Source organism: Ochlerotatus camptorhynchus, unplaced genomic scaffold (genome assembly GCF_037179485.1).
Source record: "Ochlerotatus camptorhynchus isolate MF236.1 unplaced genomic scaffold, CSIRO-AGI_Acam_v1.1 ptg000370l, whole genome shotgun sequence".
Lineage (NCBI taxonomy): Eukaryota > Metazoa > Arthropoda > Insecta > Diptera > Culicidae > Ochlerotatus > Ochlerotatus camptorhynchus.
In genome coordinates this window covers 6,734,092-6,751,426 of record NW_027040858.1, presented here as the reverse complement: position 1 = coordinate 6,751,426, position 17,335 = coordinate 6,734,092, and the positions used below count along the sequence as shown (strand labels likewise).

The 17,335-nt window shown below is 41.5% G+C and overlaps 1 protein-coding gene across 1 annotated transcript in view; it reads right to left on the bottom strand.

Moving 5' to 3' along the window:
• The window catches only part of LOC135710159 (cysteine-rich hydrophobic domain-containing protein 2), a 30,069-nt gene extending 13,845 nt beyond the window's left edge, over nucleotides 1–16,224 (bottom strand). The window contains exons 1-2 of the mRNA XM_065232672.1: nucleotides 16,206–16,224; nucleotides 8,829–9,719 (exon numbers count right to left, since the gene is read on the bottom strand). Coding sequence (XP_065088744.1) covers nucleotides 8,829–8,950 — 122 coding nt within the window. The 5' untranslated portion in view covers nucleotides 8,951–9,719; nucleotides 16,206–16,224. The remainder of the gene's footprint in view (nucleotides 1–8,828; nucleotides 9,720–16,205) is intronic.
• Nucleotides 16,225–17,335: the final 1,111 nt, after the last annotated feature.

Below are 17,335 nucleotides of genomic sequence, written 5' to 3'. Positions count from 1 at the left end.
GAGATCTTCAGACAAATTCGTTTTATGTCAATCAATTCATCGTTTTATGTACACCAATTCCAAAAACAATACGCAGCGAAGTACAAAAGTTCAAGATTTTGCAGAATTCCATGGAAGTTGGAAATAGATAGATCTAAAGAACTTCAGCAAAACTCACAGATCTTCGGGAAAGTTCGCCGATGTTTAGAATTGTTCACACACTTCAGAGAAATTCGTAAATCTTCAGATAAATGTTTTAAATTTCAGCGAAGTTCAAATATTTTAAGATTATTTGTAAAGCTTTGGGTAATTTCAAAAAATTCCTGATAAATCTGCAGAACTTTATGGAAATCCAAGAATCCACAAAGAAATTTACAGAACTTTAGAAAAGTTCGGAGAGCTCCTGTGAAATTTATTGAACTTCAGGGCAGTTCACAGATCTTTAGAGCAGAAATACAGAAGTTCAGAAAACTTTACAGAATTTGAAATAAATTTTAGGAACTTCAGAAAAGTTCAGAGGGTAGATCGTTATTCTACTAAAAAATTTGCAGATATTTTTTTTTAATAGTTTTTTTTTAAGAATTTTATTGCGGTTCTTGGATTTTAAGATACATTTACAAAACTTCAGGAAAGTTCGCTGATCTTTAGAGATATTTGCACAGCTTCAGAAAAATTAGTAAAACTTCAGAAAACTTCCTTAAACTTCCGGAAAGCTCAAAAATTTCTAGATAATAATTTAATTCTTTAGAAAATCGTGTAGATGTTCAGAGATATTTGCAGATAGGGAAGAGCGCTACTTCGTCATAATCGTCCATTTCCGTTCTATCGAGCAGATATCATCAATAATTATCAATGATTTCACCATGCACAAAACATTAATACGTTTAATTCGATCCGTTAGTTCATAAGCCACAACATGAAGCCTATTACAGCGCATTGTATGAATATTTACACTCATTGTTCTCAAAACAAAAGAAGCACTCCTAGCGAATCACTTCCATCCGTAGGACGAAGAAAATCTCCAAAGAAATCGGTAGAGGGGTTCGAGAAATTTGCAGATCGTCAGGAAAGATTGATTTTCTTTAAAAAAAATTACCGGAGAACAGAAACAAAACTTCCGGGACGTCGGAAGGTCTTCAAAAAATATGCAGAATTGAGTTGTTAACAGAAATTTTCAGAACTCTAAAGGGTGATACGGTCAAAATTTGGTCAATATCAACTTGACGTATTTCTTTCAATTTTGCATTTAAAAAACCTGAACACCCCTCATTTTGAAGGTGTGTGTGTGTGTAGAATGTTGCTCCTATTTTGATTTTGGAATTCACTCTTCAGTTGTCAAAATGCCGTCCAAGCAAGAAGAGCAGCGTATCAAAATTATGCTCGCGCATCGCGAAAATCCGAGCTACTCGCACGCAAAGTTGGCAAAATCGCTAAAAGTTGCCAAATCAACCGTTACAAATGTAATTAAAGTGTTTGGGGAACGTTTGTCGACAGCCAGGAAGTCTGGATCGGGGGGAAATCGAAAACCCGAAACCACTGAGACGACAAAGAGAGTTGCCGGTAGTTTCAAGCGAAACCCTAACCTCTCTCTCCGAGATGCCGCAAATAAGCTGGGTGTATCGTCTACAACCGTGCATCGAGCCAAAAAACGAGCCGGACTATCGACTTACAAGAAGGTAGTACTCCAAATCGCGATGATAAACAAAATACGACGGCCAAAGCGCGATCCCGGAGGCTGTACACGACGATGCTGACGAAGTTTGACTGCGTGGTAATGGACGACGAAACCTACGTCAAAGCCGACTACAAGCAGCTTCCGGGACAGGAGTTTTATACGGCAAAAGGAAGGGGAAAGGTAGCAGATGTTTTCAAGCACATGAAACTGTCAAATTTCGCAAAGAAATATCTGGTTTGGCAAGCCATCTGTACCTGTGGCTTGAAAAGCAGCATTTTCATAGCTTCCGGGACTGTCAACCAAGAAATTTACGTGAAAGAGTGTTTGAATAAACGTCTGCTGCCTTTCCTGAAGAAACACGGTTGTTCCGTACTGTTTTGGCCGGATTTGGCATCTTGCCATTACGGTAAAAAGGCCATGGAGTGGTACGCCGCCAACAACGTGCAGGTGGTTCCCAAGGACAAGAACCCTCCCAACACGCCAGAGCTCCGCCCAATTGAGAAATACTGGGCTATTGTCAAGCGGAACCTAAAGAAGACCAAAAAAACTGCTAAGGGCGAGCAGCAGTTCAAGGCAAACTGGCTTTCTGCGGCGAAGAAGGTGGACAAGGTGGCTGTACAAAATCTGATGGCAGGGGTCAAGCGTAAGGCCCGGCAATTCGGATTTGGAAAAGCGGAAGCCTAACTGAATATTTTTCCTGAATTTTATACTAATTGAACTTGAAAAAGAAATTTAATTTGATTTTTTAAATAAACGATTTCACCGATTTACACGCGTTTTCCCTTGACCAAATTTTGACCGTATCACCCTTTAGGAATCATGTAGATCTAGTGGGAACTTTTCCCACTAGCTTGTCTAAAGTTGGTATCGACATCCTGGCGAAGTTTTGAAATCAATTTTCATCTTCATATCGCAGCTCTTGAAGGACAATATGAACCATATCCCTGCCAGTGTTCCTCCTGAGCAACCATTTCCTTCTCCAAAAAGTTCACCTTCTCCCTTTTCATTTTATTTAAAATAATAAAAGCAAATACGTCTGCCGAAACTAGAGCAATTTTCCGGTAATTCGTGATGGAGGTATTTACTTTTGATTCTTAATACAGTTTTGTTTTGAAATCTATGTTGACAGTTCTTTCGACATGCGCAAGCAGTGTGAACAGCAGCAAACAGGAGGGTTCTATAAAGTGTGTCGAAAGTAAATTCGAGCAGATTTTTCATTATGGCGGCGGTCAAAATCATACCAACAAATCAGATAGTCTAAACGGACCTTATTGATGTAATCGAAATCGAAGCTACCGAAGACTTTATTAGTATGTAGCAAATCCTTAGCAACGCTTATTGTATTCCGGTGATAGTTTTTAGAAAATCCAAAAGAGAGTTCCAAGGCATTTCAAAGAATTAATCAGAACTAAAAATGTAATTTTTTTCGGGGAATTGCTAGAATTATTAATAATATGAAGAGCATTGCAGAGTGAATTTAGAGAGTGCTTTTCAAGAGCATTATGATTGCCTCCATATAAGAGAATTCAAATTTTTCAAAAAAATATTGCGAGGTCCTGGACACAGAAAAAGTATCGAGATTCAAGGTTTGGGAAAGAAATGGAAATTGTGAAGCTTAGATTTTTTAAGATTACTGGCTTAGAAAATTATATAATCTCGAATTTACAAAAATCATAATGGTTCAGGGTGTTATATTTAAAATGAAATAACCTGGACATCGAGGGATGGGGGATTAGGGTACGTGAGAATTTTTATGCATGAACATGAGCATGATTGACCACCCACGGTTGCTACTCTGTTATTGCAAGACCAGCTGTTATTACACCGAGAACCAATAGACGATGCTTGGGACTAGCAATCATCCTCAATGTGTAAAAACTGGTGATCTCAAACTAGGCAATACCAGTGCCGGCCGCGCCCGATCACAGGTCAAGAAAGGAAGGGGTAGGAATGTGTTGACGTGACACTCGCTTTGATGGAAGCCAACAAGTCCTCTGCACTTCCACGAGGAATCACTGGGATGTTGGATAAGAGGGTTGGGTTTGCAGCAGGGTTCGTTTTGGTAAACGATAAGCTGAATTGATGTCCTAACGATCATATAACGCGAAGGAGCTTGGGACTAAACCCACGGTCTTCTGCTCAGTAAGCAAAAACGTTTGCCACTAGGCAGACGAGCACCTTTTTAATCACCGAGTTGCTGTTATTACCATGTAGTCATATTAACAAATAAAACGATTGACGAATCTTGAATGTGGATGGGCCTGAGATTAGACTCATGATGTTCTGCTCAGTAAGCAAAAACGGTTGCTCTAAGGCCACCGAGCCCCTCATATCACATTATACCGTTGCTCAAATTTGTGTATCCATTCAAACCCGGAACCAACTACAACAACAAGTTTCGCAAAATACACGATACACAAGCGATTTTACCATAAATCTCTTTGATATGTAAGGACCTGGGACCGCGTTTTTCTGCTCAGTAAACAGGCCACTGTAACCGACGATCTTTCAAATCTGAAAACTAAAAACTACGAAAAAGTACTTAGACCTTAAGTTCCACTTTCACGTGACGTTCAATGACAGGGTCCTATCCAGGATTACATCTGAAAAATCCAAATCTGGCCAACGCCCACCTAAACCTGTTCTAATCCACCTGAAATGACTAACGAATGGAAGACTTTGACTACCCAGCCATGCAATAGTCTCATTCCGTGCCTTATGGCAACTTGATGATTCTATTGCGCTCATCTTTTGGCACCACCCTGAGGAGACTTGGTCCTGTACCCAATACTTAACTTATCTCCATTCCACTCAGCTACTCGCAATTTCTTGTGATATAGTGGGCGGAATATTATTATATGAGACAATTCAATGCAGACGTCTTTCCAAATTTGGCAGATCGACAGGTAATCGTGAGTTACCACGATAGTTGCTATTCAACAACTCGACAACGTCCCATCGTCAACGCCTGCTATGAGAATTTCCCATTGCAGACGTCAACGAAATGACGTCATCGAGCTATCGATCAACTACCCTGGTTATCGCCTGGTACCTTATAGCACGATGCTAGGAGGCGAACCGGAAGAATCGATGAGCTACCTCTCCCCCATCGCATCACAGTGAATCCTGATCTAAAAATTGCAACCAGCAAGTGCCCTAGAACCAAAAGCGGTGCGATGCTATTACGATGACTATAAGAGGCTTAGAAGCAGAAGGGTGAAAGCCAATTCTCTTTATCGATTTCCTCTTTTGTGATGACGATGGCTTCCTATTTCGCACTATTTCTGCTATGCTCTTCTATCATCCACAACAACAAAAGTATCAATGAATGTGTTTGCCGTCGAGTTAACGTTATCTGACCGTGCACTTCGTAGTTGCTCCTCCGTGAATGATCAGAACTTATACGCTTACACAGAGAACTACATAGATGGTGCATGGGATAAGCTTTCCATTTTCAATGTACAAGCACATCAATTCAATCTATAGATCAATTCACAGCGCCGGCCACGTCCTCACGGTCTTTTGAGGAGAGAAGGATGATTAGTTCTACGTCCGGTTGTTACTAGAGACCGAGAATACCTCTACATCTCCACGACTGTCTCGGGAAGGATAGTTGTGTTAGTGAGGTAGGTTATTTTTAGATCAGGATTCACTGTGGTAAGTGATGCGATCGGTTAAAGCAGAATTTGTTTTTATTTAAATCTAGTGGGGATAGAATAGGGCAAAGTGAAAAATTGCAAGGAAGGGGACAGGCCAGGGATTGAACTCCCTACCTTCTGCTCAGTAAGCAGAAACAGTAACCACTGAACTACCGAACCTCGTCGTAATGCTACATCGACATGTTTCGTCTAGGAATGATTCTCTGATGACTGTGTTGGGGAAACAGCATATACTTGTACGTGATTGATGGATTTGTTAGTTAATTCGACGCTTTTGAACAATGCTGGACATTTACCACTTTTTCAATAGTTTATTGTTGAAAATCAACATTCGCATAGCTATATTTCTGATCGATTGGTGATAAAATTATTGAAATTGGACCAGGGGCAACTGAGTTATTAACGTTCAAAATCTTTCACAATTTTGTTTCATGTTCCATTTTCGGTTTTCTCAAAGTGTCCCCCCATATAGAAATCACAGACGTAGTCCTACGTCAAAACTCACAAGAATTATTAGGAATGCGAAGATAAATTAAGAGATAAGAGTTTTCTTGAAGGAATTTCTGAAGTGTTCTGCACAGACCGTGACTGTTTATGGAGATAATTTTTCGGGAATACCGGACAGAATCATAAGATTATTGAGGGGCATCCTGAAAGTACTTCCTGGAATGATCCCAAACAAATCCCGAATGGCACACAGTTGCCTTCTTGGCTGCGTTGGATTTAAAGTACAAGGTTTTGAACAAAGCAATTAAGTAATAACAAACAAATATTGAGTAGTTAACGTAATGCAATTTTACAGTATTGATGTAATTACTGTTACTTAACCATGTTCTTTAATCAAATCGCATAATTTATGCAATTAGAATCGCAATCGGTGTAATTAATGTAATTACAAGCTTGTTGAAACGATCGAAGTCCTTTTCAAAGCATCTTTTTTAAAGCCTTGATAATACCTGTGGATAACTGACCATCAGCCGGAATATACCAATAACCAATACCAATAACCCCTCATTTTATCTGTCAAACTTTGTCAACTACTTATAGCTGTTGGGACGGTTGGAACAAGCTTTTATTCCATTTCCTTTTACGCTTAACAGCTGTTATCCTGCTGTTTAGTTGTGTGCGAACTTGAAAGGCGCTTATTCAACATTTTCCCGGTCATCAAATAATCACTACACAGCTTTCTCTGGAAGCCGGTTTAAATATTATTTACGCTTATTTGTTGGAGGAATTGATTGAGTTTATTTTGCTGTGAGAATAAAATTCATCGAAATTAGTTATAAACACACCACAAATTATGACACTGCATAAAAAAATGACAAAATGATACGCACTCTTTGCACACTGTCAAAGAATCATTGTACACAAAATCAACTTTGTTCAAATCAAAACAAAAAAAACTAACCCATCTGGTGGATGATGGCACAAGCTTCCAAGAAAATTCTATTACAGTGAACCACATTATTTAAATGGATTTCTTCGCCAGTTAGTCGTCTGTCACTTCGTTTGTGGCTGAATCATGAATTTGACACATTAGAACACCTATATGTAGTCACCTTGGTCTGGACAGCGTTTAAGCAATGGTGGGTATATAAATGGTGATACAGCTTTGTCACTATATAGGCGAGGAGGTCGCGGGGGGGGGGGGGAAATGCGGTTTTAGAGCAAATTGTAAACAAACTCGGTCGCTGTCCCATACAAAAATCCAACATGGCTGAATCACGAATTTGACACATTAGAACACCTATATGTAGCCACCTTGGTTTAAGCAACACGATGCCACACTACACACGACTACTATTTTGAATGTTGTCATTGCACAAATACCAATGCACCATCTCCTCCCCACCTTTAATACCGCACATAGACATAGGCCACGCTAGACCTGAGGTAACCTGAGATATCTGATAATAAGATTAGAGTGCCTGATATCTAAATAGATCTATACCTATAGATAAAGAGTGCTAACAAGTTAATAGTCATTCCCTCGGGCTTCGGGTTTGTTGCATTTACCAAATCTATGGTGAGAGAAGGTATTGTGGATAACTGACCATCAGCTGGAAAGGTATCTGCCCGATATCGACGAACGTCTTACCTCCACGGTGGTTGATGATTGAGAGGATGCAAAATGCAGTGTCCAGTTCGTTGTCCTCACAACACTCATCATGGCTTACTACGAGTCCCTGCGATAGTGCTGAATGTTCACCACACTGCACAGAGAAGCATTGGGCGCTCTTTGCACCCACACAATACCTACACGGTAAGAAAAAAGTACCCAACGGCCAGTTCACTTTTACCTACTTTTGACTAGTTTGTTTCCTTTTCTCCTTCTAATGTTGTCAAAAACGGAGGAGTAAAACCACCCAACAGGGGTAGTAAAGTGTGGGAACCCAACGTTGAGTATAATCATATTTACCTACTGTTGGGTACAAATAACATACTTTTGTTTAAAAAGCCAGTGGAAAATTCCATAAGAACTGCACACAAGTAAATGAAAATTACTTTGACCCGCTTTACCTACTTTTGGGTTCCTGCACTATAGTGCCGAGATGAGTGAAAAGAACTTAATTTTGGGTACTTTTTTCTAACCGTGTACATGAAAATAATTAAATGAACCAAACATTCGTTAAACACTCATAAGTAGGCCACCAATTACATCTGATATGGGAACTCTTCTTCTATTCGGGCGAGTTTTCATTCCCGAGGAATTCGCGGAGAAAGTCATTGTTTACGTTTGCGACATTGGCCTTATGAAAGAACAATATAGAACTATTAAAACTTTGGCCTAATAAAACATGGTCGGACCAATCTGAAAATCGCCTGAAGTAAGCCATTTTCAGTTATATTTGTCGTACGCCAAACTCTCAAAAGAATCTAACTGACAAAAAACCGTAGACGATAAACTTACATTATCGAACGTCGGAATCAGGGGTTGAAACAGTTGACGTTTTTTACTACACTCGCTTCGTTGTCGTGCGCGACAGTCTGTTTGTATTCGAACACTCATGCTCTACCGTCGTCTCTCTCACACAACACGAGCGGTAGAATAACATTCGAGCTAAAAGAAAATTATCAAAATAGCTATCATATGACATGTGTGATTTCGTTGTAATTCCTCAATTTGGTGTAAATCAAACCATTTCTGATCAGAAATATTATTACTAGGACATCATTGCTTGCTATTTTCAGAATTCACACAAGCACACCATCAGCAGCTCTTATTATGAGAAAAACTAAAATACATACATTCGTGGCGGTCTTCGGCGACAGTGTCGTATGACAGAGCCTGTCATACGACATTTTAGTTTGGTACTGTACTATGATAGCTTGCTTTGCAAGTGTCGGAGGCAAAGGCAGTCAATTATCACAGAAAATGTGTCGACTACCGTAACCGCTTACAAGACTGGTCGGAATATTAATATAAAGCAACCTTTTCCGCTTGTTATCTACGGAGTAATTTTTTACCCCCTTAAACTACCCAAGTGCAACCTTAGCTTAATAGTAATACTCACACTGTCATATTTCCTGCCCCTCGTATGACGATCGGATCCGGCACCATCTGAACGTGGGCCTCCTCCAGGTCTTCCGGTTCGGCCAGTTCCTGTTCCTCGTAGATTGCATCGAAATCAGCCATCTTCTTAAATCCTCCCGCAACAACAACCGCCGTTCACCGTGTAACAAATATCGTTTCTTTGTTCTTCCGCCTTCCGAGCTGCTAATTTCCACGATTATTCCGCTCAGTTCGAATTAAATGAAAAGAAAAACACCGATGATAGTACAGCATATACGCTTCAGCTGGCTTTGCCCTCTACGACTTCTTCAATGACCGTCGCCGCCTCTAATAGAGCGTGGAACTTGAAGCGAGATTTTCTTCTGGCCGTCGAAGTTTCTGCCTCTTCGGGTTCTGGGGTTTTAGCTCTCGTCGAACGCAATAGTCGTGTAAACAAAAGGTGCTGATACATTTACGATGGCAAAGAAAGGAGAAAGGAAAACATTCCCCCCTTTACCGCTGCACCTCCTGCGACCAGCGAGATCCAATCGCCGTATCTGTTTTATTTGTTTGCACCCACCCTCACCACTCACGATGAAGTCGAGAATATGGCACCAGAGGGCAGCGCACGAGCAGCTGATGTTGATGATCCCTTGCCTGTGTATTCCCCACAACGTATCCTTGAACCCACCTTTCCCCTCGCACTGCTCCGTATGCTTTCACGGCACTTTTATCTCACTCTAGCACTCATCAAATGTCGACATTTTTTCCTCGGGACACGTAATGTTGATATTTGATTTGTTCCACTATTGAGAATCCATTTTCGCCTTTAGTCAATGCGTAATTTCTTCACTTGGTTGTTGTTGACGCAATCCTCCCACAAGACCCACAACCACGGCAGCAGTAGGAAATCCTGACAAAGCGGGTTACGACACAGATGTAGTAGATATGTATTGGAATTTAAAATCACTTCTGAGCCCCTAATCCAAACCACCCACCACTGGGGCTGGCGCTTTCTAGATCTATGTTGGCTGACTGACGGACTAGTTCCTCTGATGCTGCCACTACATATTTCGATTTCGATTCTTCTGGCCTAAAACCTAAACCTGACAGAAATCGAACGAATCACACACTCACACACACACTCGACCTTAGCTTCGACGATGCTGTTTTGGAATCACCATCACTCAGTGATTGAAATCCACCACCAGCGCAACCATGTCCGATGGTACTACTGTATGTATAATGCTATTGGCTGCATCGCTTACGACTACTAAGTATATTTTTTGAACAATTTCAATATTGAAAACTGTGGTGCTCAGCTGAATCCCTGAGTGCAACTCGATAAGCACAACCTGATGGTCGTGGTTTGTGTATGGAAGTTGCATATAGAGAGAGAGAGAGAGAGAGACGCAGAACAGTGCTGGCAGATGTTCCTGTGGAAGATGAACTATGCTTGATTCCTGATGATTGGAATGACACAATTTTTGCGAGATTCTTGTCCAGCATTGTTGCAACATTTCGCACCCATTGTACTCTTCCAGTTCTGGCCACTTTCTGGACACTGGGCTTTCCATAGATTTGCGCCAGTGCGTGGTTGATTCTTCTCCTCCAGACGCCGTTTTGGACGCTTGCAGGTTCTCCTCGAGTATCGTTCATATGTCCTGAGAGAACTACCGGTCTCAGTTTTTTATATATTTACCGGTTTCAGACTTAGGACGGAGGCGAATTTTACCAGACTTCAAAGTCTTCTGGAGTACGTAGCAAATACGACTTCCGGCAATAATGCGTATCCGAATTTCTCTGCTAAAATTGTTGAAGGACCTATGTTGACAGGACGGATCTGGGAGTCATGAAGGTTTACCAGTAGATGTCGCTCTAAGCTCAGGAAAAATCGAGCAATTTACCTGGAAGTCTGCGCTCCCATTCACTGCGCCTAGCAGTTAGCTTGCAAACCCGTTTTTCAAACTGGGTGGTAACCATAGCTTCATATTTTTGAAAATGAACGAAGACTTCCTTCTTCATCAAATAGATGCACGCAAAATGGCTGTAGTCATCCATAAAGGACACGAAATATTCCGATACTTCTCAAGCTGGCGGATCACACACGTCCAAATGTATCCACTCTTTTCTACACTGCTTTCCAAGCACACAGGTGTCGCAGATTCATAATCAGCTTTTTGTCCAAGACCTTCCACCAGTATAGGGGCATTTAGGTAAAGATTTTCCATGCTGCTTACGATAGTGCAAATGCATTTCAATGGAGTTTTCCACCTTCTCGGGGTAAAGAAGGTGCTGCAAAATTTCGGTGGAGATTCTAGATACTACCAACGTAAATTTTAGGGATTCACGTTCTCGGACGATTTACGATGCTGTCAACGGAAGTTCCAGTAAATTTCAACTGTTTTCTGGTGTTCGCAGTTGAGGATCATCCGCACGATTTCGATGGAGATTTCCGATGCTGCCAACGGAAGTTATGTGGAATGTTGACAGCGTTTTCGTTCATGAAGGTTCTGCATGATTTCGGTGGATATGTCCGATAGCGCCAACGGATGCTCCAGGAAATGTCTACAGAGTTGTCTCGTGTGAGGAGCTTCCGCGCGATCGGTGTAGGTTTCCGATGCTGCCAACAGAAGTTACAAACAGCATCGGGAATCTCTACCGAAACCTTCTTCTTCTTCTTGTTTGCATTTCAAGCTTATGACTTAGCGCATATTAGCTTATTGCGTGCTCTCAACTTAGTGTTCTAAATGCACTTCCACAGTTATTAATTGAGAGCTTTCGATGCCAATACCAATGCATGAATTTGTATATTGTGTGGCAAGCACAATGATACTCTGCCCAGGGAAGTCGAGAAAATTTCCAACCCGAAAGATTCCCTCGACCGGACCGGGAATCGAACCCGGCGCCTCCGGCTTGGTAATACCATAGGTAATACCGTGCCTTTACTGACTAGGCTATGAGGCCCCGAAACCTCCTCCATCGAAAACGCGGAAAAAACCCGTCCAAATTCCCTGGAACCATTGGCAGCACCGGACGCTAGAAACTCTGTCGAAACCTACTGGAATCTCCGTTGGCAGGACCGAAACCGGAAACCGGAACCGTCTCCACCGTGAACAAGCGAAAATTCCGTCGAAACTCCCCGGAACATAACAAATCTCCACCGAAATCGTACGGTATCCTCTCCACCGTGAAAACGTAAAAACTTCGTCGAAACTCTCCGCAAATTTCCCCGGTAGCACCGCAAATCTTCAACGAAATCGTGCAGAAGCTGCCAACATCGAAGACCTTCACCGAAATCGCGCAAACCATGCTCCAGCGAGAACGCGTTAAAATCCCGTTGAAATTCCGTGGAACCTCCGTTGGCAGCATCGGAAATCTCCACCGAAATCGTGCGGAAGTTTTCCACCGTGACCGCGAGAAAACTCAACCACCGCTGGCAGAATCGGAAACCTCCACCAAAATCGTGCAGAACCTCAACCGCTGAGAACGCGAGAAAACTCCGCCGAAATTCCCTGAAAGGCAAATTTACTCATCGCTGAATTGATTTGAGTTGATCTCTCTGGAAATCAAATGTTTTTTTTTTTTTGAATGCATATTCAATGGACATTTTAAAAGTGAGACGTCTATAGGGTCCCAAACAATGCCAGAAATTGCTGACCTCCGCTGCGAAGAGATTTGCTATAGCACTTATGTTTCCCATCAAGCCTTGTGAACAGCACGTCAATTCCGGCTTGGAACATTTTCTTGCCGGAAAGCAGACTACTTCTCAGTTCTGGTACGAAAATCTAACAGAATGTCGCCTTTGAAAACTCCTTTTGCCTCGCCTTCATCTTTTCGAACAATCGACATGCTTGGCCATATCAATAACGAAAGGTTCTTCGAGCTTCTGTATCGACTGCATGCAATCTACATCCGGAGTCCACATCGAAAACGACCTGCTTGTTCTGCTCTTACAGTTGCTCCTGGTTCACCATGAACGGAACTGCTTTGCTTCCAACCACTGCATTGAGGTTACCGTAGGTCTTCTTGACACGACAATCTTTCAAAGCATGATTATTGTCTATACACCCGTATCGACAAGAGGGCGGGAGAGGTTGTTTTCCGTTGATGTTCTTTAGAGCCATTAAAAGGGAGTCGTATTTATCGAGATACTCTCTTCGGACTTCCTGACTAAGTTTCTTCAAGTGCCAGACTTCTTTGTGTAAGTGTTTTCAAGTGCCTTCAGTCAGTCAGAGCAGTCTTCTTGTCCCGTACTATGGGGCAACACTCATCAGAAATGAATCCAACTAACTGTTTTACGGTCTGTCTGCAAAAACTTCATTTTTCCCTGGTCTTCATTAATACTTCCGAAACTTTCGCCGCATTCACGTACCGCCAATTCTCGAAGTTTGTTCCATTCAAATACGGTATCCTGGAGCCTTCCTTCGTAGTAGAATCCATAGCCTGAAGGAACTATGTGGACAGGACTGGGCAATAATAAACATGCTGAAACTTAACGAAAACGATATTTTTTTTCAAACTTCATATTTGAAATTTTCAGCTGTAAGCTAGTTCATCTCGTCCATGAATGGTGTGGCATCAGAAGGAGTTTTTTACAGTGTTTACTTCAACCGAAAATTGGCACAACATATTAATAACACAAACATTAAAGTACGAATAAGACAGAGCTCCACACCGGGGGGAACCGGGAGGCCCCCACCAGGCAGAGATGTCCCAACAGCCGAAAGGAATTTAAAAAAGACTAAACTTTAAAATTCAATGCAGCATCCTTTAAAGAGCCCATTACTGCTGCCAGTGTGCAGGGATCATCACCCAGCATGTCGCGTATGCTATTTGGTAGCTCGTGGAGTTCCCGCAGGTTCTGATACTGAGGGCAAACGCATAGAATGTGCTCGATTGAGGCTAGGGTTCTACAACTCAATTGTGCGGGATCTTGCTGTGACCAGTCCTCAACCGCGACTCTATCTTCTGATCCCGCTAGTTCAACGGTTCTGTCCACTTCCTTGTCGTCCCTTTTATCCGTTATCTCCGCGTCCCAAGCTTTCCATACTCAGCTCACGATCCAGCGCTTGACATCGTGTAACGGTACTTCGTTGGTATAGCGAGGGACAGATGGTCGTGCCCCAGTCAGAAAGTCAGCTTCAGAGTTGCCTGGTATTCCGAATTGCCGCAGAATACCGTGTTTGGTGGTGCGAACTTCATCGTCTGCTGTACCCAGGAATGAGTCGGGGCCTCGGATGTCAGGGCTTGTATGACGCTGAATGATTTATTGGAGTAAACTTGAACTGCTTATTTTTAGCAGTCCAGGTCAACAATCCAACAACTAGTTTGTTACCAGATGGTATCCAACGTCGCCAATGATCCGAGGTACATCGCATTGAGCAGCTACAAAACCAAAAGCTATAGGCTAAAAAGCGCTTCTCATTTGGTTGGATGGATTCGTTCTTATTCAGTATGCCTTTGTTTTGGTTAACTTTACATATATATTTCATATTTTCGTTAAAGTGTAGCGTTGATTGCTAGACGCTTTAACGTTTATATTAAATTCGTTCAGGATGGGTACAGCATTTTTTGTAACACCAAATTTTTCTTTGATTTTTTAAAACATGTTACACTTAATTTTAATGCAATTTGAGACCACATGATCAAAAGTACAGGCAAGCAGACATAAATCTCAAAACAGCTTTTCTTATAGCGAATTCGGTTATTATTCAGTTCCAAACTCAGTGTTCACTCGGCTGTCGATAGAAGCAGACCACTCTAAATGTGTGTCACGCGATCGTCTGTTTACTCGGCAGCAACCATTGTGTGGTCCTCCTCATTGTTCTTCATCAGCAGTCCTTTCAGTCGATGCGTCGTCGACTGTGCAAAGCAACTGTTTCGTGATGAATGTGTGAGTGCTGACCACGTTTTCCGTCCATTTCTACAATGGAAGCCCTCTGACCCTCGTTGGCGAATCTGCCATACAAGTAAACCACTGGAAGCGGCTCCCGTTCTGGTAGAAGAGTAAGCTTATTGGACATTTTGACTATAGTTTTAAGATGTATTGTATAGTGAACAAGAATCCTCGGCTCTGTAAAGTTAATTCGGTTGAGCCTTATCAAATTAATTAATAATAATAAGTTCCAACCTGGATCGGGTGTCAAGATTGGGTCTGTTTGTTTTCTGACAAACGTCAGTTTGCTCGTTTGTTTTTAAAACCTAGCTCAGTTTGAGGTTCACACTGACAAAAAGTTCGGTTTCGCACTGGGTTGGAACTGGTGTTAACCCCGATAATAAACGAATTCGCTTTTAGAGACACTTGATCACACTGCTACACTAAACTATTATTCGAATAAATCTTCCATCTTAAATTGTTTCAACACCTTTGGCAGCACTGCACGTATCCAAATAGAAACATCCATGTATTTATTCAACCATCCGTCAGCCAACCTGCCTAAACCATCAGCGGAATAAAAAAAAACCTTTTTTTCCAATAATAACCTTCGCACTTTTTAGGTTTTTAATTTTCTTCAAGCCACATTATCAACTTTTAATTTTACGTTCCTCTTAGCACTTCTTTCTCGAACGTTTCGCGTTTAGAATGATTTTTCTTCAACACCAATCACCGCCTACAGCGAGATAGTCTCTACTTCGCAACCACTTGCGGGTTTCTTTGTTTCGTCTCAGGAGGAACCAGAACTAGAAGAAGGAACCGAGGGACTAACATTTGCTCTTCTACTTTCCTGTGCCTACAAAGGCCGCAAAAGAAAGAAAACCTTCGCAAGGTTACTGGTATTTGTTGAAAAGAGGTATTCGGTACCTATTTACAAAGCCACATAGCAAAACAAAAATGCACTTTTAAAACCAACACATTCGCCGCTTCTTCTTGACTTGATTATATCAATTTCGTCGGCGATTGTTACGAAAACGATATTATTGCACAGACTGTCTGCAGGCAGGAACCCTCAAGCGCGCGCACACACACACACACCAGAAAGAGATCTGCGAAACACGGTTTCCCAAATTGCTTCACACACTGCGTTCGCAGTTCGCGCACCTTTCGTAATCGCATCCAAACTTTATTTGTTGCGATTACCCTTCCATTCTTCGTTCCTTCTTCGCACAACTTCTTGCCTCACACGACGTCGACAATCTTCATGGTACAAAAACACAACACCTCAGCAAAGGTACTAGATTTTCGTGAATTCATTTCACTTCACAGCCTATAGTTGGGATACGCACTCTCACACTAACACAACAGCAGCCCAACAAAAATATATTATTGAGTACCCCCACTTGGCCCTTTGGTCTTTGGGACCAGAAATTGCCACTTTTTCAGCTCAAGGTGCAATTTACCCTCCAACCGATGCCGTAATCCGCTGTACTCAGTATTCTTGATCACAATGGTAATTACCAAAACTACGTACACGACTAGGTCCAAGGTTCTGAAGTGACCTCGAAAGCCACGGAAAAATTACGCCAACCACCCAGGAGCAGCAAGGGCACAAACTTTTTTCTGACTAGTTTGAGAAGTGAGTTTCGTGAGTGACGAATCGAATTCGCAAGCAATGAAAAACATCGAACGGATAGGGCTACGAAAACAAAAGAAACACGTTAAGGCAACCGCACTCCTCTAATGGAAAGTGGGTTCCAACGAGAGTTTAAGATCCCAACATCTCAGGTGTGTACGTGATTCTGATTTGTATGAGGATCGTGAGGAAAATGACAGAGGAATTTTAAGAAGAATTTCAAGATAATTATGATGAAAATTCAACAAGACACAGAGTTCTAAGATTGTTCTAGCTCTTATTTTAACCTTAGTGCGAAAGATTCATCACAGAGCTCCAACAAAATGTATTGCAAAAAATTACTAACAACACTAGTTTACAGCACATTTGAACCAACAATCAATACGAAACTATCGATTTTAAATTGGCTCACTACTTGACTAGCCTATCGGTCCCAAGCAAATAGATTAACGTACCCCTGACGTACCCTATTCTAGTTGAAATTCTACTACTACACTATGTTTGTTTTGATTCGCTATGAAAGTTTGACAGATAAAATTAGGGGTTTGTGGATTTTCGTATGTTTCGAGGGGTGCATCGATTAGCTTGGGACCGATGATAGTACCAGAGCTGAGCCAAAAAGTTGAGCACGTTTCTTTGGGATCTTCTGGTCTTAGAGTTACCTGTATGTTTGAACTTTGTACGCTGATGGTCATTTACCATGTAAAATTGTGTGCTGAATCCAAAAATATTGTCAGACAAAATCTAAGTAGGATAGTTTTCTAGATTAACTATATCTAAAAGGAGTTTCTTCTAATAAAAGATTGTTTACTAAAATACAAATATCTCCGGCTGTAATGAAGCTATATTATCAATTACTTTAATGCCAAATTAAAAGTGAGAAAATTTACTTTCGATCAACTGAATACTATTTCTCAGTGAGATTCGTGGTATTATTGGCACAATCACTACAAACATTTGTATTTACCTTTCTTAAAAACTTTGCTGAAATCAAATTATCGTGGAAATATGCAAA